Source organism: Stegodyphus dumicola, chromosome 3 (genome assembly GCF_044657685.1).
Source record: "Stegodyphus dumicola isolate Sdum_Otavi_A_Nest chromosome 3, ASM4465768v1".
Taxonomy (NCBI): domain Eukaryota; kingdom Metazoa; phylum Arthropoda; class Arachnida; order Araneae; family Eresidae; genus Stegodyphus; species Stegodyphus dumicola.
The window spans coordinates 133,996,250-134,020,337 of record NC_140770.1 but is presented as its reverse complement, the minus strand read 5'-3'; the positions used below and the strand labels follow the sequence as shown (position 1 = coordinate 134,020,337).

General features: G+C 33.6%; 2 protein-coding genes across 2 annotated transcripts in view; both read left to right on the top strand.

The window, feature by feature from the left end:
• The window catches only part of Phlpp (PH domain leucine-rich repeat protein phosphatase), a 143,620-nt gene that overhangs the window by 30,070 nt on the left and 89,462 nt on the right, over positions 1 to 24,088 (top strand). The window contains exon 3 of the mRNA XM_085813333.1: positions 6,548 to 6,821. Coding sequence (XP_085669459.1) covers positions 6,548 to 6,821 — 274 coding nt within the window. The remainder of the gene's footprint in view (positions 1 to 6,547; positions 6,822 to 24,088) is intronic.
• LOC146998090 (uncharacterized) lies at positions 2,850 to 3,987 on the top strand. Its single transcript, XM_085812362.1, has 2 exons — positions 2,850 to 2,914; positions 3,021 to 3,987. Exons 1-2 carry the CDS (start codon positions 2,902 to 2,904, stop codon positions 3,347 to 3,349), a joined length of 342 nt encoding a protein of 113 aa, XP_085668488.1. The 5' UTR covers positions 2,850 to 2,901; the 3' UTR covers positions 3,350 to 3,987.

Below are 24,088 nucleotides of genomic sequence, written 5' to 3'. Positions count from 1 at the left end.
TTTACAAAGCAGTAAACATCTGCAATAGATGTGAGTAATACAGTATACAAAACAAAAAGCATCTATTACAAACTGCTGTCTAAAATAATGATCTCAAACTCAAATTACACGAGCACCAAATGCAAAATCTGAAAGCAGTTGGAGAGCCAGATTTTTTTTTTTTTTTTAAGAAAATGAAAACACTTTTTTAACTTAATATTTATTAAAACGTACATAAACAATAAAACTAACAACTTCAAATTTATTTATATTTCTTTCTTATATAAAAATTCAAATTTATATTTATTTTCTGTCTGGAATTAAAAAATTTGTATCTTCAAGAAATTGCTATTGGTTACACTTTGTAATTCAGATGTACTGACAGCTAAATATTACATTTTCATACTAACAATTATTGCAAATAATTCTAATATAGTGAGTTAAAGACTAAATAACTTACTTAATAACTTTCAATAAATTGCAAAAACTTTCCAAATTGAACAAAACTTGAGAATAAATAATAGCAACCTATTCTCTTATTATATATATAGAATTTTTCTTCGAAGCATACTGAAAAGATACGTATATTTATACGCAAATAATTATAAACTTTATTATGTCTTACTATAACTTTTAGCTACAACACAACACCTTATGGAGTTTCGATTTTGATAGTTTGCAGTATTGGAGAAAAATTGCTAGAAACTATTTTCATTTCGAATTTTAGGTTCTCATCGGTCAATATGGTTCTTTTCTTATTAATTTCCAACTGCGGAAAAGAACTTTTCGTACATAAAATGTACACCTGTCAACAAAATGATAAATCTTATTGCAAAAATTCGTAATTGAATATCTTTATCTTTGACAAATACTAAAAAACCGTTAATCAAATTTGTATCCTCCAATCTTTACAAAAGGTTTCTATGGCTAAGTTAATTAGCTCCATTTGTAGATTTTCAAGGGCATTACTCACGTTCGTTTTCGGTTATCAAAATAATAAAGAATTGGATTCTAAATCATTAAATCTTAAAAGCTTTCTTTAAATTCCCTTCATAGTAATTAATGTCGTAATAATGATAATTAATTTACGGTAATTTTATTGGAAGGTTGTGCAAAATTACTTCGGTGGTCACAGGCTACCTGCTTGAGACCAGTTATCTACAATAAAGGGAAAGAAGACGCAAATAATCGTTTAGAGACTGTTAGATTTTTTAAAATTAAAATAAAAAATTAACTACGTGTTCTGGGATTCGAACCACAGATGTTCCACTGGCTAGTTAGACGTGTTAACAACTTATATTATGAGAGCACGCGCAGGCGAATGCTATAGTTCTATACAAAAACTAACTTTAAGCTTATTAAGACTTTGATTGCTTTCTCCAGATTTAAATCAGAATTTTGTTGTGACATATCTAAAGTTAAATCCTGTCGTCATGTCTTTTAGATGTTGAAACATTCCCCAACAAACCATCTTGCACCACCCATGCCAAAAGTGAATCACTTTCTTTAATACCTTGATTGTTTCTTTCAGGCAGGTTGTTCCCCGATAAAACTACTATTGAAGTTTAGGCCTAAGACTTTGTTTGACGAAATTACAAGTTTTTCTTTGTGTCGAGCTCAGCTGGCTGTGATCTAATCTTCTTGTTTTCTCTTCTTCCCCGAGCCGGCAGGGCAGAACCTAGGAAGAAGGCGCGGTATTATGTGCTATTGACCTTAATACCCCGATGGTGGAGGATCGTCTTCTGTGTTTTACTGATAATAGAACAATGGATCGTCACGCGATGCATTCTCTCTTCGGGAGGAATTAGTTCTTTGGAATTTAAAAAAGCATAATGATACCCAGATGCAAATGGAAGATCTTTTGTTGCCGAGAGATTTAAGAACCTGACGACGAGTGTTTTTATTATTTTTGGCTTGTGTTTGTATCAAAGAGATTCTTTTCCTTTAAAAGAAATTGGAACTCACTTAGGGAATTCATACTGTTACGTATTTGTTTTGGGAAGTTTTCGAAATTGTTATTTACTTGCTGATGTGTGTGTATTCTTTGTATAGGAATGAAGAATATAAAACTCATTAGCTAGTCAGACCTACAATTAAAAAATAGATTAAGAGGAACCCCACGCAGCAACGTATTCTTTAAAGAATAATGTCATTTTTTGTCATTGTTTAACTGTAGTAAATACACAGTCCCCTCTTGTAATTTTGCTTGTTATACCAGAGATTTTGGTTGTTGTGTTGGTGTCGCCTCAAAACGGCTGTGATAAGTTGATAATCTGTGTTTCGTTCTTGCTGTTATATACATCATGTCCATAAAAGTCCTTGCCGGCCTTTACTTTCGCAACCGTTGGTCATAGACATGTTCTTCTAATTATAAAAATATTTTAATGACTCAAAGATATCTGTTTTTGTATTTCTAAACTCGAAAAAGTAATTTTATATAAAATACGATATCTAACTTCTTACACGCTCCTCCGTTTCCTCTACTTACGTTGAGAATAATTTTGTGCTCGTTGTAGAAAATCAGACATAAAAAGTTTGACTTCTGTACGTTATAAATTGACCAAGGTATTTCATATAAAAATCGGGAATCATATTTTAAGGCTGTACACAAATCGAAGTGCGAAATGTTTGCATTTGTAGTAACTACACTAATGTTTGTGAAAATTGCAATACAATGAAGGAATTATGCAAATTGAACCAAACTTACAAGAAGTATAAAGTGAGGAAAGACATGCAAATGATTAGAATTACAAAACGATTGCGCATCCGTGGAAAGAGATCCCTGCCGCTTGTTCCATGTATATAAAGAACTGCAAAGTTGCGTTGCACTCTGTTTATCGTTCTCTGTCTGTGGTGAACGTTTAATGAATGGTTAATATACCTTGTCAAGAGCGGAGGGTGTCATACCAACTAAGAGTTCGAATGAGGCCGCATCGTAAGTATGCGAGAGGGTGGACTTTCGCAGCGAGCAATCATAGACTACACGCAGCGTAAGTGCCGGCATGGTAATGCCGCAAAAGTGATGTGTGCTTTTTTTTTAGGAAATCGAGTGAGAAGAACCAAACAAGGCGAAATCCTGCAGTGGGGCACGCAACAGCACAAGGGCACGGGACGACAGACACCTCATCCGCATGGCTGGGACAGATCGTACAGCAACCTCTCGTGTGTTAACATAAACGTTGGAGCACGGCTACAGGTGTTGTGTTGTCTAGCTCCAAGGCTCATCGGCGTCTGCTGCAGCATGAACTGCGTGCAAGGTTCCTCTAAGAAGGATTCCCCTGTCGTTGAATTACAGACACGTCCGACTTCAGTGAGCACGGCAACACGGTGCGTGGCGTGCCTTGTGGCAAGAAGTTGTTTTCTCCGATGAATCTCGCTATAATCTGGAGTACAATGATGGAATATTACGCGTCAGACATTACAAATGGAAACGTCTGCTCCCACAGTGTGTTATCCAGCACCTTGCATCATGGTGTGGGAAGTTATCGAGTATAACTGTCAATCTAGTGCAGATTATGGGCAACCTCAACAGTGGTTGCTATATAAGGGAAATTGTGGAGCCAGAGGTCCTTCCCATTCTTCGACATTCCGGGCGCTATATTTCAGCTCATGCACATGTTTCTCAGACACCACAAGCCTTCTTTAGGGCACACAGGTTTCGCTTCTTATATGGTTTGCTTATTTCCCGAATATGCCACCCATTGAGCATATCTAGGATTTCGTAGGTCAGGGACTGGCTCGTACAGCTGGTGGGGCACACACTGAGACTGAACTTTGGAGTCATTTCGAAGTCATATAGAATACCTTTCCTCAGGATTACATTCAGAACATGCGCGATTCAATGCCACGTCGTGTACAGGCTGTTATCGCAGAGCGTGCCGGACACTCAAAGTATTGATTTCCGACGTTCGTTTTGTTGTTTGTATTGTAAATTTGATCATTTATTTGCACCATTATCAGTAATATGCGGAATAAATTTCGTTCATTTTCAAATATTCTTTCATGGTGTTGCATTTTTCACAAACATTAGTGTAAAATATCGTTTAGAAAAATGTTTCTAATCCCAAGAAACTACATGTCGAGATTTCTGTGTAGATTATTTTGAAAAACATAGATCAATATAATTTTTTTTTTCAAAATGTGGGTCTTATTCTTAGAATCTTACAGATTTCGGGATCTAGAAAACATTGACAGGTTTCAATATAGCCGTATAATAAACTCGTAGTATTATTTGCATTAAATAAAAATAAAAAATATTTGTACTTTATTGAATTATTTTACTAGTAATAGATTATGATAATGAAGAAATAAAACTTCCGAGAGATTATTAAGAACCTATTTTTAGAATTTCAAAACTTATAAATTATTTACATTAAAATTCTTTCGGTGTACCAAATATAACAAATTTATAAATAAAGACACTAATAAATCTGAAAAGATTATCATAACCGACTCCTCACAACAAATTCAAAACGATATTAAAACTATAGCAAATTTTATAGAAATAGCAAACAATCGCGCGGCAGAATTTGAATTTTAAAATAATTGTTTAGGAAACATCTGTTTAGTTTGAAGTTTTATTAAATTGGGAGTTGGAAAATAGAATCTTAATAATAACTTAAATAATATAAACTTATTTTAGAACTACTGTGGGTATAGAAAAGTTCTATCGTAATAGATACTCTAAATAGATTGTTCTAACTGTAATATAAGTCGGAAAATAAAGTAAAATAATGTATTAAATTTGAATCCATGTATTGCTTTTCATCTCATCTCAACTGAGATATTTTTAACGATTACCTTCGGACATTTTATGCTTTTTTATGGATAAAACAAATTCTTCCTGATCCGTAAATTAGGAGTTTCATGATTCATTAATTCATGTACTCCTTCACAGATTTCTGTCGTTTGTGAAGTTCATTATTATCAGAGCTTAAATTGCGCCGAAGTGCACCGGAGCCGAGCTTCGGTACTTTTTAGTTTTGGGGATAAATCATAATTCTAGGCGGAGCGCACCGGACCTCTGAATATGAAGGCTCCGGCACTTCATTTATGTAACTGAACAACAATTTCAGTAGAAATTTGATCTCGAAAATTCAATTTTCGAAAATTTTTTTTTCAATAAAATTCTATTAAAAATCGCTTATTAAATTTTAGTTTATCTCTTTACATTTTATTTTAGTTATTTAATTACCTTAATCTTTAATTACTTAAATAAACAATAATAAATTAATTTTTATTTAATTAAATAATAATTATGAATAAAATAATAATTGATAAATGTTAATTAAGTAATTATGAATTAAGTTGATAATTATGAACGATTTAATTTTTTAATTATTAATGATTTTAATAGTCATTTTATTTATTTATTTACTCTTGTTCCTCTTTGCTGACGGTCTTCCATAGGACTCCGGCACTTCTAATTTTAGAAATTAAGCCCTGATTATTATACTGAGTAATTCAAGTACTAAAAGCACAAATAATTTGTTGTGTTTGCTATATAAACTAGTTTCACCTCACTGAGAGTGAAATGCATGCAAACCAAATGATGCAAGCTTCGAATTTGCAAACAAGTGGGATTGCTGAAATGTGCCAATCTACAATGGCGGCTAAATATAGCAACCTTAGCAACTCTAATTGTGGATTTATTATCTGCGCAAGAAAGATTCTCATTTCATTTATGAGCTTGCAACAACTCTAATGATCAAGCGCCTACCGCGGATATATCGTCGATGGGCATACCAACTGCTAACTGCTTGTGCGTTATTGATGCTCTGTATTGGTAAAACAAGTAGGAATGAATCTCATATCCGCACTCAATTCCGAATCTCTGCAAATTGTAGCCTAATAAACACGGCATCCTACCCGCGAGGTACTGTTGAGTACTTAAATGTCTGACCATTTGAACCCTTCCAGTGTGATCAAGCATCGGCATTAAGCTCACCTTAATTCAAATTAACTTTGAGTAGTTTTTGCTTGGGATGCAAACTTTTAATATTTTGAAGCGAAGTATCATCTCATTTAGATAAAAAATATTGCCCGCTGTATTAGTATTTGAAACATATTTCTTTGATTATCAAAACTCTAAAATAGATTATCAAAATCCTAAAATAAAAAATTATATTCTTAAGGGGTATGAATTCTGCTCAAGACAATATACCTATATAGTTACCCATATTGTCTGACTATTGGTGTCCAAAAGTACTTGATTGTATGACTGACTGAATTACTTTAGGATATGAACGAAATATCGGATCTACAGATTCGGAATCGAAGCCTAGGAAAATGAAAAAAAAAAAATTGCTACATTATGTGACACTTGCAATTCTTCACCATCGAGTGCAACTGATGCTTCGCTAGTTCAGAGTTAAAAGAGTTGTGTAATTACTCAAATAGAATCGAATTGTTTTAGGAATGTATTTCCAGTGTTTGCTCCATCTAACAATGAAAATTGGTAATTTACATGAATAATTGCTTGAGTGGCAATATTTTTAAAATGTTGCCCTCCAGTAATAAAAACTCTGCTATTACTACTTACATTATTCTTTTTTAAAAAATTTTACAGACTCAGACGTTTGCTGTGTGACTTCAATCACATAAAATGTTTACCTTTAGACTGGTCCATGTTGATTTCCTTGACTACGTTAAGCCTTTCGAACAATCATCTGGAAGAAATTCCGACCACAATTTGGACGCTTCAGAACTTGGAAATCCTTAACTTGCAAAGGAATCGAATATCTACTATAGGTCCTTTACCAGAAGGTGCAGCCTGTAGGTTAAAAGAATTGAGACTGGCTGCGAACCGATTATCTGGAAGTCTAGATTTGTCACTACTTGTGGTAAGCTGCAAAATTTATTAATTTCTATATAAACTATGTTATGATATAAACTATGCTACACATGCATATTACTATAAATCCTATACTCTACTTATATGCTTCTATATAATACATGCTTTTATATAAACTATGCTACACATGCATATTTGTATAAAAAATATATGCTCCTATATAATATATGCTTTTATATAAACTATGCTATATATACATAGTTCTATAAAAATTATGCTGTATAGATCCTACTGAGTTAAGCTATGAACTCTATTAGGCCAGTATTTTGAGAAATTTCATGAACTTTGTCATTTGCAAGGAAAGAGCTAAATTTTTGGTACTGAATGCGTACGGTAAGAAAGCTGCAAAAAGGTATAAGATTATTCGACGCATTAAAAATGTTGCATTTGTAATTCTAACAAAAACAATTATTCCGCAGTGTTTAAGAATCTAAAAATATCTTTTTCGTTTTTATGTTCAATAAAAAAAGTTTCTTAGGTTTTCCGATTGGTACAGCACATATTATAAAAACTACATGGAAATAGTTTCGTTATATCTACTGGATAGTAAAAAACACTAATATTTTATTTGATAGGCTTTTATTACCGAAAATTAAATGCTATATAACCTTTATCGTTCATTTTGCAACATCAGAAGAAATAGAAATTTTGATTTAATTTTACTATCCAGTACATAATACTATCCAGTACATATAACGAAACTATTTCCATGTAGTTTTTATAATACGTATAAGTTTATCAACCTACATTACATTTTAGTTTGATGAGAAATTTAATGGTTAAAGCTTTAAAGCGTTTTTGACCCAAGCTCCTGTATTTCAATAACAAGAATATTCTTCGCTATCTGTAACACTAATTTCCTACTTTAAAGTTTATTTCAATTTGAAAAGAAGTATGAATTTTTTATTTTTGCAGCAAATATTTTCATTATTACGCTAAGGTAAATTTCATATCATGCTTTAAACGTGTTTTAAAAATAAAAACATATTCTTTCTTCTCAGTTTTATGAGTCAGAAAATGAAGACTGCCATTACCAGGGTTTCTCAGTCTGTGGCCTGTGGACCATAAATAATTTTCAGCAGAGATCATAGGAATTTTCGCGACGTTAGTTGATAGTTGACGGGGGACGTGTGCACCATCCCTTTACCGTAATGGTTAATTGGCATATGCAACACGTCCACCTCTATCTTGAGCCAGATGGGCCACACAGGTGCCTCGCACCAAACACCGAAACCCAGCAACCAGGCCATCCAGGTGGCAGTCCAAAAGACCAAAGAAGCCCCCAGAAGCATGTTCACACCAACCGACCGGGCCTAGTATTTATTGAGTCAAAGTTCAACAAATACATGGCCAGACAAGGGCTCAAAATAAATAAATAAATAAAATAAATAGATAAATAAAGGGTACATTTATAGTTTTGACAAAGCATAAGATTACAAAGGTGCAAGTGCCAGTTTTGAATAAATACTATAATCACATAGACATAATTAGAACAAAACACATACAGATAGCGATAACAATAGAAAACCAAAGGAGTAAACACCATTACAAAACTACTACTGCTACATACTACAATACTACAAAACTACTACTAGAATACTTACAAACAGTACTACAAACTGATACAATGCTAAATATTACAAAACTGCTACTGCTGCTATATACTAGGCTGATAATAATGCTGATAGTATGATATCGATGATGTAATGATCTTAATACCGATGGTAAGTTCAATACAATAGTTAGTGTACAAAGCAAGGATACAATACATAAATACATTATGCAACTATATAAATACCAATGCACGGTAAAGAGGGTACATTATACAACTATATATACATATATACATATACACACACATATATATATATATATATATACACATACACACATATATACATACATACACACATACAGATATATACCAATACAAGGTAAAACGATACTAATGATTCTGTACGAGATGCAAGACAAGATAGATAATTCAATATAAGATCAATAAGCCATATTGTTCAATACAATAGTTAATGCAAAGTTAATAAAACACTATTTATATTACTATATCAACTGTATATTTCCTATATTAGTGCAATTTTATACGACGCATATCTATACGATGCTCACAATTTAATATATATTACACAGTACTGTATTGCAGGGAACTTATAATTCAATTTTATACAAGATGATACATATCTATACTATGCTCACAATTTAATGTATATATTATATAATACAGTATACAGTACAATATGATTTACAACTAATACGTAAGATAATGGATGCTATATCATTCAATTACAAAAGTTAATGCAAAATTAATGATACATTATTTATATTACGATACCAACTACACATTTCCTGCATTGCAGGGGACTTATAGTGCAATTTTATTATGTATACGATGCTCACAACATTGCAATTTCATATAAGATGATACATATCCATACGAAGCTCACAATTTAATATATATATTATACAATACGGTTATACGATATAATATAATGTACTGCAAATACGTAAGATATGTGATACAATAGGTAAATTAACATGCTTACAGGGTTAGTATACAAGACACAACAATAGGTACAATACAATACTAAGAGTAAATAAATAGAGTATGTGACAGTATATAGACAAATGCAATGTAGAAAAATACACATTGTCAAGTAATTGGTAATAATTCTATGCAATATGCAATACAAGACATATGATACAGTATAAAATCGATAAGCTACGTCTATGATACTATTTATAATTTAATGGAATATTTAAAGCAAAATGAGACCAAAATACTACTTTAAATTTCATACAGTATTTTAACACAATTGCTAGTTCGGTAAAATAATTAATACAATATTTAATTCAGTACGTATCTCAGGGTATAAAAAGAAGTGCAATATATATATTCTTAATAGTATGATGCCTATAAGGCAATGTTCTTAATAACTAAAGCGAATTAAATGCAATACTTTGTATACAATACACAAGAGCAACACTTCAGTACAATACTGAGGATAAAAAGACATATTTTGCAACAGTATAAATATACAAATGCAATGTATAAAAATACCTATGATTAATTCAATATTATTAATTCTGTGCAATATGTGATACAATGCAACAATATAGTTATACCAATATAATGTATAAAAAATACTTATGATCAATTCAATATTAATAATTCTGTGCAATATGCAATACACGACATATAATTCAATATAATCAATAAACTAAATCTAAAATCTAAAGTCTAAAATTCTGCATGTAATTCAATAAAATAGTTAATGCCAAGTTGAATCAAGACTACTTATAACGTTATGCTAATAATCCAGCTAATAATCCAGTTTCTGTATTGCAAAGAATTTAATTTATAGTTCCATACTAAAGCATACATAGCGATACGATGTTCATAATTTCAATATGTTGCATCACATATTCTTAGGGTAGAGCTTATAACTCAACATAATATTACATAACTACCAACTAAATACAATAATTAATGCAAGAATTAAAATAATAAGTAAATTAAGTTAATAGACTAGTTAGAATATAATGCAGTACTTAGGGTGCAAATATTGTATATTGTAATTATAATGAAATATGATACAATGCTAATAGTTTGATACAATAGTTATTACAATGCTCGATACAATATTTTTGATATATAACCAGATTAGAATACTTAATATGTAGCTTGTAATTCAGTAAGATAGTAATACCATATCTATAGTTTGAGATTGCGAGTATAATACTTATTGTGCAATATCTTATAGTGCATTTAAAATACAATACAATTTTTAATAATATTTGTAACAATACTGGGACTATTAAAAAGTGTGTGTGTGTGTGTGTGTGAATATGGCAAAGCCTCGAGGGCTATCTGCCTAACAGGAGGGATGCCTTCGTGGAGGACTTTCTAAGGGAAACTGGCTCGTATACACGTTACACATGAGGAAAACCACGAAAACGCCCATGCAGCCAGCCCGTTCGCGGGATTCAAACCTCGGACCGAACTACCAGTGTTCAGCGACTTTACCGCTCGGCCGCTGGTGGGCCCTATTAAAAAGAAAGAATATAGTTATAATATGTAAATAGACAAGAATGCAACTGGAGTGTACAAAAATACAATTGTATTATGAAAACACTATGTAAACAGACAAGAATGCAACTGGAGTGTACAAGAATACAGTTGTATTATGAAAACAGGACAAAACCATTAACATTAGACAACCTGACATAGATCAGATCCATAACTGTGGAGAATGTCCATAATTTTTGAGAGTTTTCTGATAAGGTACTTCTGCTTAGTTAAAAATTTACTAAATGCTAGTTGATTATCCACAGGGAAAGGAATGTGAAATTCCTCCGTTAACGGGCATGTAGTAATATAATGTTCAGGTACGCCTAGAGTTCCGCAGACACAATATTCACTATTTGCAATTCCATGCTTGTAAAAGTAGCTTGGAAATGGACCATGCCCCGAGATATATCTTACTAGTTGATGATTTGTTATTTTCGCGACGTTACTAGAACGTCGCGAAAATTTATCGCGAAAATTATTTTCGCGACGTTACTAGAACGTAAGCTCAGAAGTCGGTGATGACTTCTGACGTCATCACCGACTCCGTGGGTTCCATAACTTTCCACCCATAATTTGATTTTTGATGGCTTATTTATATGGATTAAATTTGACGAAGATCTTAAAACCATAATACTAATTTTCTATTGTTTAAATCCCCATTTCTTTTTTTAATTAATCCCGGATTAATTTTAGGTTGTTATGCTTTAGTTTATTTGATTAGTCAATTGTTAGATGCTTCTTCACGATCAGAATGTTTATGCTGTTGTACTAATCATTTTAGATGCCATTTTATTTTTTTCAATTAGTTGTTTTTTGCTTTACTAAATTATAAATGATTTTCAGTTGGTTTTTCGTTTTGATTGATTAGCTTATTTCATTTCATCAGCTTCTGATTACTAACAAAAGCTATGATCTTTCACTGTTAAATTTGTTAGTGATATTATTTTGGAAATCTGGTATTACTTTCCTTATAACTTTGACGAATCATAAAAACTTCGATATTTCTTTTCTTTTTCATTATAATAGCGTAGCATACGCATAGATGCTTACAATATGAAACATCTGTAGATGAATCCAATATTAGTGAAAATGATGATTTATTTCAGTTACTTTGAGCGATTCAATTGAAATGACTTGTGGAAATTTTGCGGATTTTACTCTGAGTAAGCATAGAATCTCAGATGATGAATTTGATGGCATTTGATGGCACATGATTGACAGCTGCTCACTTTTATTTAAGCTTAAAGAAATTTTACTTCTTATTATAAATTAATTTTATTAGACAAATTAATGTAAAATATGCTCATTTATTACTATTATGAAAGTTATTATTATTATTATTACATATACGCATTATATTAACAGTATTTAAAGTAACAAAAGGTGACCCAAGAAAATGATGGAGTAAGAGATCGCATAGATATCAAAGTAGCAAATTTGAGAAAAATCGCACGATCTGGCAGTACTGCGCTGAAGATACGGTATGGTATGGTATATTTATTTATGGCAAAGCACTCAAGCATTATCCACTGAGCGGAGGGATGCCTCCATGGAAGACTTTGCAAGGGAAACTGGCTCCTATACACCTAAAAGAGGTTATCACATCTAGCGACGATCCCTGCTAGACGGGACTTTTTTGAGAAACGAGATTCTGATAGCACTGGTTCAAACGGTAGGATTCTTAGAAAAACGGGTACTGCTGAAAATGATGTAACGGCTACGCGGGATTTTTTGACATTTCGTCGAAAATGTTTCGGCTGGAGCTCTGTCCAGCGTAGAGATGAACCAATCAGACGAAAGTTCTGCTTCTGAATGATCACGTGATCCTAGTCTGCGCGATAATCGATTACCGCTTGGCGTTCAAGTCTTTGTACTAAGTGAAAATGGTAACTTAGCTACGTGGGTTTCCTGGAAATGTGCGGGTTCTGAGAATTGTCCCTTTCGATGTCGTCTCTCGTAGCCGAAACATAATGTGATTGGGATTTTACACATGAGGAAAACCCCAAAACGCCCATGCAACCAGCCCACTCGCTGGGATTCGAACACCAGACCTAATAATCAGTGTTCAGACACCGCTCGGCCTCTGATTGGCGTTGAGGATATGTGCAGCGCATCGTCTGAAACGACTCTTTCGCTAGATTTCATCTTCGGCGATTCCTACCACTCATAGGAAGAGTTGAAGGTTGAATAAATAGACTCATAGGTTGAAGAAAAAGTTGGCCTGAGTTAATTATTCGTTGTTCAGTTCTTAAATCTAATAATCCATATTCGATAACATTAAATCAAAGAGGAATTAGTGAGCGTCTATTCTTTCGGGTTTTGTAAGAATCATTAGTAAAGTTGCAACACTATTGGTTGACTGGGGTTGGCCATCAATAAATATTTCCAATCGAAGTGATTTGAGAGGTGGTGGAAAATCACGTCGACTCTGTTAACCGGAAAATGAACCAAAGAATTTAATCCAACTTTCTGCAAAGAAAACCTGCATTCACTAGGTTGTAGGTTTCTACAGCTGGAAAAACCTACGCTTACAAACAACTTTAAAATTTTTATATTATTTGTCCATTACTTTGAAGCATGACGAAAATCGGGTTCGTAAACCCTGTGAAAGCATCGCATTGCTTTCTTACACCTCTCCTCGAAATTCCTGAGGTTATAGAATACTTATGTATGATTTATAAAAGGGTCTCCGCATAATAAGACTCGGATAATTTTTTCAAGTTCACTGTAGTGTAAAACTTTTGTTCCTAAATGTATTTTTTTATAGACATTACAAATGAAGGAAAGACAAATCGTGAATCTTGTTGCTTGGGTCTTTGAACAAGCAGGAAATTGGAACCAATCCCGCTTTTCTAAAGTATCACTTACCAGTGGTACTGAGCATCCGGTCACTGATGAAGCATTGTTTCTGCTTCATTTTTGTGATTCTCTCATTACGATTAAGAATGCTATGATTTCTCGATCGTGATTTGAGTTCTGAAACTAACGAACGAAAATGCACTTTCGACGACATTAAATGCTGTTCCTTAGATTCCCATTTACTTCGGCCCACATTGAATGTGCCATTTTTTTTTAAACAATGAGCCTCGCCTTTTTTTTTTGCTTGTTCGAAGTTTATCGACCTTCGTTATGTATGTCATCTTTAAGGGATAGAAGCACTTTCCTATAAGGCGCGAATTAATAAAATATGATGGCTTGTTTAACCTAGATTTGTTTTTGATTCCGAATTTAAGAATCCGTTGCGCTTTGTTTGTTTATGACTAAGGATGAACTTTTGTTTGTGTGATAATATTCCCTGTAATAATGAATGACACAATAACAAGAACAGTTATGATACTCTAATTAGGTGAATCCTTTTATGAATAAATAAAGCTATAAATACTTAATGCATTGGTAATTCATAATTAACACGGAACTAAAGGAAGAATGGATAATAAATGATAAAAACCTGGTTTCTTTCTTCGAATAAGTAGTCATCCAATGTATTTTTATTGCATTTTTGTGCTTTGTTTTTGAAGCAGAATATAGAAGTTGCTGTATAATCAACATTTAAATGATTTATTTTTATTGTAGGTAATGGTTTTGATGGTGTTTCTATCGTTTACTTTTCATATTTTTGCGCCATTTCGGAGCACTTTTAACTAACTGCGAAATCTTGTGCATGTAGTAAATGCATTAAATGCAATATGGGAATTCGCATTTCAAAACTGAGTAGCCCAGATGTTATAGTGGTTAGGGGAACCTACTGCGGTACCGAAAGGTTCGGGTTCGAATTCTAGAGAAAGCAGGGTTGTAACTGTCCGTTTCGACATAGGAGGCAACAATGGAGACTTATTAGGTGCCTCCGCAATAAAATGGCCACCACCTTAGACCTTAGAAGTGGTCAGTGCTGAATAGACAAGTGCCCACCATTGAATTAAAAAAAAATCGCAAAAATAAAAAATAGTTCGCATTTCCGAAATATAAATTGCTTGGGCTTTATAAAGCTGTTCCTTTTATTATAATCTCACCGTCTTACATATCAGCTGTTAACTGAACTTTCTGATTTATGTCCAGCTCGAAATAACGAAAGTAAGCTAACAAATTTGAAATGCTGGGAATACATTGCAACGCGAGGTTTATCGCTGTTTAAAGTTTTAAAATAAATCTATGCTACTTAGTATAATAGAGAACGACTCTCAAATAAATTGCTCAGATAAATATATAAATTATAAGAATGCAATTCATATCATTTTCTCAAATTTTATAGAATTTTTCTTTTTTCTTTTCTTTTCTTTTTTTTTTTTTTTTCCTTTCCGCAAATACCAAATTCTTACTTGAATGTTAAAAACTCCGTACCTTTCAGATTGTTTCCCAGTATATTTTAATTTCTATTATGATTTTAAATTATATTTTAACGAGCTTTACGCTACTTTCCTTTAGAAATTTCACAAAAACACACGGCAGTAATGCATTCCAAAGTGTAAATCTGAATTACTCTATGTTGCGCTAGATTATTGAAATATGAAAAAAAAAGTTAGTATTTAGTTACATAAAATGGTTCTGCGTTACCTGTCATGTTCACTTAAAAGCTAAGCGGATAAAATCTCTGAATGCGAGCAGTTACACCTGAGTTCAAATTCTAGCTAATTGTCGCCTGGGTGTTTCTGTGGTTTTCCCTGATGTATAGTTTGAATGCGAAAGAGTCTGTCATAGAAAACTCTCGGCGAAAGCACTTCTTTTAGATGCATCATATACTTTATTACTATTATTCAACCTAACCGTCGCCTGTCAAGGTCAAAAATAATTTGAAAGCCGAATTCTTTCATTTTTAAACAACTTATGAAGAAAAACCGTTTATGCACTATAATATGATGTAGAAAAACACAGACTATTCGTAATCTGAAATAACGAATTGGATTACTTTTCCAAAACCTGATTGGGTTATAAATATAAAGTTCAATTAAGTGATGTATAATAAAATATTTATTTTGTTACGCATTTACATTTGTTTTGCTGTTTCGTTTTTGATATACATTTCCATTCAAAATATCAATATAAATCCTCGGTTGCGAAATTTTTCGCAAAAATGTATTGTTATTTATTCGACGAAATTAAATGAGAAGTTTAGTTTTGAAATAGCTTTAATAAACTCAACTACTCCCAGCTTATACAAATTAAATTGTAAACATATAATAATTAAATATCTATACATAATCTGAGAACATAGTTTAGTTAAAAATAAGTATTAAAACAATTATAGGTCAGCTACATTGTACCGACCGAATTCTATGGGCGACAATTCCAAAGCGTGTTGCCAACGCGGGGCAACAAAGAGATGTAAATTAACTAGAGACGTGAAAGTAAACAATGTAAACTCCAAGCCGCAAAAAGTTTTACGAATTTTCCGTGTTACTACAGATTTGCTCTTTTGTTTTCATTATAAAATTATTGCCGTAGTCATATATCATTTACTTTCCAGTTACTGAAACCTGAATTTTTTTTATATGTTGATTTTTACTGAGATATGTTTTTGACTGAAAAGCATAAAATATTTTCCGTTGTGTTTAATGTATGGATACATGAATTTATGAACTTTAATGTATAAGTATATAATTTTTTTTAATTCTTTATAAATTATAATTACAGATAATTAATTTTATGTATATAAATATTCTTTGGGAAAGCTTTCATTATACGGCTAGGGGGGGGGGAGGAATCTTAAAGCGCAAGACGCTTTCATAGCTGTGCCATGTCAAAAATATGACGGCACCTTTAGACAAAACGTTCATAATTTTAAAAGGGTAGTAAATGTTCTTAAGGGTACCCCAGCATGAACGTGCTCGCATCCTAGTGAATGAATACCAATTTCTAACACGTAAAAATGCAAGTGTGGCCCACCAATACCCGAGTGGTCAAGACCACTGAATATTGGAAGTTCGACCCGCATTCGATTTCCGACGAATGGAATGGAATGCCTGCGTGATTGGTTTTCGTAGTTTTCTCAATGTGTAACGTGAATACGAATCCTCAGAAGGTTCTCCAGGAAGCTGTCCCTCCCCTTAAGCAAATATCCCTTACGTGCTTTGCCTTATTTGAATAACTGTAACCATGAGAGCACAGAAAAATGCAACCCATATAAAATTACGCCAGTTCAGCACTATGCAAGAAAGGTTTTAGTTTGCTACCCTAGTTAGCTAACATGTGACAAGTGACGGAGGACGGGGACATGTGATGTCTAAAAAAGGTAAGCGGGTATATGTCCCATGCCCTCCACTATTTTAAACCGGCAGCTTGCGAGGTCCAGGAAGCTCGAGAATACATTTGCTTTTCTGTGAAGTTGCATGAGAAAATTGGGACCTGGATGATGTTACATGAATGCGTTAGCTTCATGAATATATAAGCTTCAGCTATTAGAATGCATTGGTGATACTCTTGGGCGCACGTTTCCATAATTCTTACATACATAAAATAATAATAATAATAATTATTATTATTATTATTATTATGAATTACTATTATTATTCAATACATCAATACTTGCAGTACTACATTAAATATAATCCAAAAATTAGATACTGTGATAAGGTCACATAAAAGAAGAAGAGACTGAAGATTTATATGGACAAGGATGTCTCGTGAGAATTAGCTGAAAATTGTTATTTTTTAACTTACAAACACGTTTTCAATAGTTGTTAAAATAGTCTTTATTAAAATAATTAAATCGTTGGCAATGTTAAAAACGCAAGCTCGAGAGCCACGAATTGCTCTCGCACGTAAAATGTATAGAATTTGATTTTTGAAATAGATAGGTTTTTCTCTCTTCTGTATTGTATGTAGCCATTTTTTTAGCATTCGATAAATTTTATTATGCTGTGTTTTTGTTTTCAACCTGATGTCACAACCCAGGGTTTGCATAGCGGTTTCGGCCACTACACCGCAATACATTAATGCATTGAATACAAGATTAAGTTACATAAAAACATTGGTTATGTACTTGAGAGCTTGTTTAAAGTAAGACACTTGAATACATTAAAACCGTTTACCTTCATTATTTGAGAATTTGCGTTCTTTGAGTATATACATGCAACATGATTATGTTATATGAGTGCTGTTTATACACTTGAAACTAGTTATATGCTTCAATACTTAATTGCAATAGAGACACAATTGATTAGTTGATTACATTATCCTATATACATTCATTAAATGAGTACTTAAGTACTGTTGTTGACACTTATATCTACATATATACAATATTTCTTGGTTACATAAAGTACCTATGTATCATAGTTTACATTGAATACATAAAATCACATAGCTTGAATACTTATATATGTTATTGCTCGGATGCTTAATTAATTACTTATTTATTACTGCTGCGGTTCCGATTTAATGCCTGCAATTTAATGAATGTTGCATTTTCACGAATTAGAAACTAATAATTTAGGTTAAAATAACACGTCGAATAATGATTATTGGAGAAGTCAAACAACAAGAATGGGCGTAATATTTGTAAATGTTGCAGGACTAGTTTCGATGGTTTAACTACAGAACCATTTTCCTCAGCTGCCTGTGAAATGTAACCTTTTTTTCTGAAGCAGTCCCTAAAACACGTATTTTATTCTTAACCAAATAATCTCGTTATAGAGAGAGAAGTACATTTTGCATGCATTGCACGCATCATAGGTTTGTCAGAGGCACCAACGGAAAATTTTTCCGGAAATCAAACTTGTTGATGTTATCTTACTTCCGTCCTTTATGACAGTGGTACCCTAACCGCATACATTCCAAATTTCGTGCTGCATTTCACATGAGAAACAGCATTCAGTGAAGGAAATATTTGCTAATCAATCAGTGGAAAGAAATGTAAATAAATAAATAAAAGTTACGCTATTTTTTGAGATAGTCACTTAACAAAGAGATTCGCCATATATTTAATTTGATCCTTCCTAATGCAATTCAAACCATTGGCTTTTGAATGGTTTTCCCTTTCACAAACTTTATGTTAAATTAAATTATCATAGCATCAGTTAGTAATTCGTTTTATCGGATTTGTAAATTACAAGAACTGTTTTAGTTTCGCCAATCAGGTAAATTATTAACCAGTTGCTGGTCTTGCTACATATAGTGGTCTAAAAATTTTGTCGACTCGAAAAATTAGAATTTCCTTTTGTGGAAACTATTTTTATCTAAATCTTATAATTAATGTTTCCTCGTGGAATTCTTTCTTTTCGCAAAAAGTAAATGCTCAAAATGCATTAGAAATATACTATTCTTGCTTGCTATTGATATGAAAATGAAAAGAAAACAATTATTATTTCTCCGCACGTTTAACCATGTAATTACATATTACTTTAGGGGTTAATTTAAGTACAGAAACAAATAATACTATTTAATTAACTATTTTACAAGATTAGTTCTGCAGTTAAATGTGTAGAATATCGTTTAATTTTCTAAGCCGTTATTTTAAGTTAAAGTAACTTTCCTTTAAATTTTTATTTCGTTTCCCTGCCAGAATGCAAGCATGTTTGGCGTCTGATGGTGCAAACTTCGAGCATCTGTTGTAACATTCAAGCTGTCGTACACCATTTGTATTCATGTCCAATAAATGTTTCAAATTAATCCCTCTTGCTTCTTTTCCCATATTCTACCTCTGCTACCACTTACCACTGACATTTCCGGGCATAGGTTCCTATCCAATCCTCAATCTTTATGATGTGTTTTGTCATAAAGATTGAGTAGTTTGTCGCAACATTTACGGGACACTCTGTATAAAGCATTACGTGTATCAGTCTTCGTTCTTTAAAGAATGCAGTGGTATCCTTTGAAGTATGACTTTTTGCTTTGTCTTGATGAAATTTCACATGTTCAAATTCATTGGGATAAAAAAAATTGAACTTTTTCTGTAAGCATAGGGAACAGAATTTGTAGAGACATTAGGTATTTTTAGAAGCAGGAAAGATGCAAAATGAGCAACGCCTTCGCCGGGAATCGAACCGCAGATCTCTGGAATACGCGCCCAGCGTGCAGACCATCACACCATGTAGGCATGCCAAGAAGGCGGGAGAAATACGTTATATACTCCTCCTTTTAAAGATCGAAGGGGTTCTTAGGGGACCCAACCGCCAAATCCTGGGTGTGGAGAATCATCTTCCAACACCCTTTTAGTTCGGGCGCCACTGTAGAGACATTAAGTATTTTTGGAAGCAGAAAAGATGAAAAATGAGCAACACCTTCGCCGGGAATCGTACTGCGGATCTCTCGAATACGCGCTCAGCGTGCAGACCACCACACCACGAAGAAGTTATGCCAAGAAGGTGGGATAAATACCTTATAAACTTTCTCTGACAGTACTATTTTGAGTTTATTTTAACATTTTTTCTCACTGTTCTTATTTTTGAATTCCCACTGTAACAGAATTCTGCAACAATGATAAATCCTTTATTAATCTTTGCATTAACGGAACCAGGTCTGCACATTTTTTTCTCTCTGCTTTCTGTAATAAATAGACTTTATGCTTCATCAAGGGTATCACAATGTATTTCTATTTATCTCCTGGTAAATTATTCTCATACAAGGTTTTCCAAATTGTTCTAAGCCACATGCTCAGCAGAAGTTAGTGAACATTACGTTTTTTAGCTTTGAAAGCTGTAACTCTTGGTTTATAATCTTATGTATTGTTGTTGCAGAATTATTCAAAGACATTGCAATTGATTTCTGTGTCGCCGGAATTTCTCTTGTTATTAATGATTTAATTTTAGAAATATTAGAAACAGTAAGTACCTTTTCGGGTATCTGGCATCTTCTATTCACGTAGAAGTAATGATTGACGGTTTTTAACTTTCCAATTACTAATGTTGCTAATTTTGAACTTGGAAATTTTAATACCATGTAGCTCACAATGGTTCTAATTATGGAATAGGAATAATAATTCTTTTCGAAAAGTGCAAAAACATGTTTTTCAATCCACAGCTTGTCTGTAAATGATATTGTTGCGTTAGTTTTCTTCCTTTACTTCACGTTCGTACGTGCGGGTTTCGTGCGGATTTGGAGCGAATAACGGCGACACTACTTGATGAAGTATCGAAACACACTTTATTTAGCCAATATTAAACAAGACAGCTCAAATAGCACGTTTACAGTCGTCGAAGAACTACTATAAATACGCTGACACAATCAGCGACACAGCCTGCACGTTATCAGGCTATAACGGTGGAGATAGCTTCACTGCAAAGCACCAGAGTACAGCTCCCGATTCTGTTTGGTCGTTCTCGGAACTCTACGTACTATCGAGACTCTCAAAGCTACAACTCGCGATGCACTCGACGATACACTAGAGTATAGCTCCCGACTTCTCGGTTCAGTCGTTCCCGGAGCTCAACACACTCTCTCGACGATTGCATTAACCGCGATACGCTAAGAGACTCTTTCGGTGCACTCGACGACCCATTCAGCACTCGTTGACCGACTGTTAACTCGATCGACTCCGCAGGGACTGGACTTAATAACTCCGCATTGGCTTTCCACGTACAGCAGGGTTTATGTAGTTTTTGGCTTGTGTTCGAGAACATTCTGGGCTAAAACAGTAAGAATTCGTTCCAGAACGTTCTCCATCCGTCCATGGAATATCGCCAGTTTTGTCGTCAAAGGGATGACCATGCCAAATTTGGCAACCATGCCTTCCCTTGCCATTTTATGGCAAACCTAAAACTGCTTTGCGGGTAAGCTATCCTACTGCGCCTGGACATTTCGTAATAATATTTTGGAAGAAAAATAAATTTAAAAGCAGTAGACGAGATTCCTCATTTCAAATAGTAAGCTGTTGCGATAAAAGTTAATTCCAAAAGATTAACTTTTTTTAAAATTCTCTATCAAAATCGTTCCAAAAATGCGTAACCGCTCTCTGTAGTTATATAGGAATAAAACATTAATTACAGCCTAAAAATTTACTAAGGCAATTTAGTTAACCAAGCAATAAGCAATTGCCAATAAACACACAAAAATACTAAAAAAACACTTGAAAATAAAGAAATAATAAAATATTTTATAGCGTATTAGAATTAAAAATAATTTTGCTGTTCGTGATTATTCAAAAAACTTATTTTATATTTACAGAAATAATTCGATTATTTTGGTAAACCTTCTTAGTATATTTCAAGAAATTTTATGATTTTAAGTGCTCGTTTTGGGTGAACAGTTAAGATCCCATCGATAGCAAATACTTTTTTGGCTTTTAAAAGAAAGTTTTATCATGCCTCGAAATCGTAGGAGGCCTATTCAAAACTACTCCAGTCTAAGGTTGCTTTCAAGTCTAATTTTAAAGAGTTTTGCTCTGGATCTTACTGAGAAAATCTCGTTTTCGGTTTTATTTTACAGAAACATAAATATTTTGCTTTTACCTTTATTACTTTTTATATACATATTATAACAAAAAATAAAATAATAAATTCTTTTAATAGCATTTCAATAAATAAGTATTTGGTCCACTCGAATAAAACAGTCTTGAAACCAAAATTTTCAAACTCAGTTATCTGGATGTTTTTATTGATGTGCATGTCTGAAGGTCTACTGCAATAGCGAAGATTTTTGTAGTTATCTTCAGCAGCATCAAACTGACTCAGCAAAATTTATGCATATATAAATAGTATTGGTAAACACATTTCGTTTCATGCCCTGGAGAACACTTGCTAATATATTTTTATTTGTTACTTGTTGTCCTCTGTTTGCTCCAGCTCGTTGTCCTCGATCGTCTCCTTCTGATAGCCAGATCGCTTGAACCGCACAGATGAATTCGATTAGAAAATTAAACTCTTCAGCCATTCGCTGCGAACTACAAAGCCGGCGCTCTAAGACCTAGCAAAAAATAAGGAAAGGCGGGATTTTACCGAAGCGACTGAAGAATAAAAAAGTGCCCTTTTTCTTGCCTTTGACCCTCCCCTTGTGCTGGCAACCATGCTCGACGTAGCGTGAACTCCCGGCCATAAGACTCTCACCGTGGTCCACTGATTGTAGGTTGTTCGCGATTAATTGTTTAATATTTCAAGATTGCTCGATTTGTTGTAACTCTCCAGACATCTTTGTTTCAGCGAACCTGGCAATGTCAAGGTCTCGTGCTATGGCGCGACTAGTTTTCTTTTTTAACCTGCGATGTTCATATCTCTTTTTGAGAAAGGGAGTCAACAGCAAAATGCCTCTTTGTTTCTCGCTGTTGCATTTCCAGAAGGCATATAGATGCTGGCTATTTTCCAAAATTTCATGGTTTTCCAATTCTTTCCATCATTACTATATGGCAGTGCTTAAATTGCGCCGGAGCCCACCGGAGTCCGGCTCCGATACTTCTCAATTTTTAAGAGAAATTACAATTCTAGCCGGAGCGAACCGGAGACCTAAATAAGATGAGCTCTGGCATTTCTTTTTATAAAACTGAACTACAATTTAGAGATGGAAAAATTTAGAATTCCTAACGTTTTAGGTTAACAATAAGCAGACTTTGCAATACTCTATTTCCCTAGAAATAAGAACTCGTGAGAACATGAGACGTTCAAGTAAAGTCCCCTCACTCACATGCGGAAACCTTTTCCTTTAAGAAGGGCAATAAATTTGGGGGAGTTTGTTTAGGAACGCGTAAATTTCTTGCCAATGCCATCGTATCTAGTGTATTGTTATCGATACTTACAGTTAGTTAAGTGACAGCGAATACAATAAGAGTGTTTACTGATATAAACTGCTCAAAGCACGTCCTATACATCGTCTTCCCACAGTATTCACTAATGAGGGGGAAAGCGTAACCAGCAACTTTACATTCATCCTTAGGAGTTAGATTCAGTATTCATTTTACCCCTGACACACATCTGCTTGATGGCTATAATTATATCAGCAGAGAGTCACGGTCAAAAAGAACGTTCTCTCTCACCAAGATTCCCGTCATTTTTTGTTTCCACCCACTCACACCCTCATTCTGTTTCACCCTGGAATTTTCACTAACTATACTTTAAATATATTTAATTTTTTTGATGATAAAAGAACTCCCCCCCTACGATCAGAACTTAAATTGGGCCGGAGCCCACCAGATCTCGGCTCCGGTGCTTCTTAGTTTTTTTAATAAATCATAATTCTAGCCGGAACGCACCGGAGCCTTGAATAGGAAGGCTGCGGCACTTCTTTTATGTAATTGAATAACAATTTCAGTA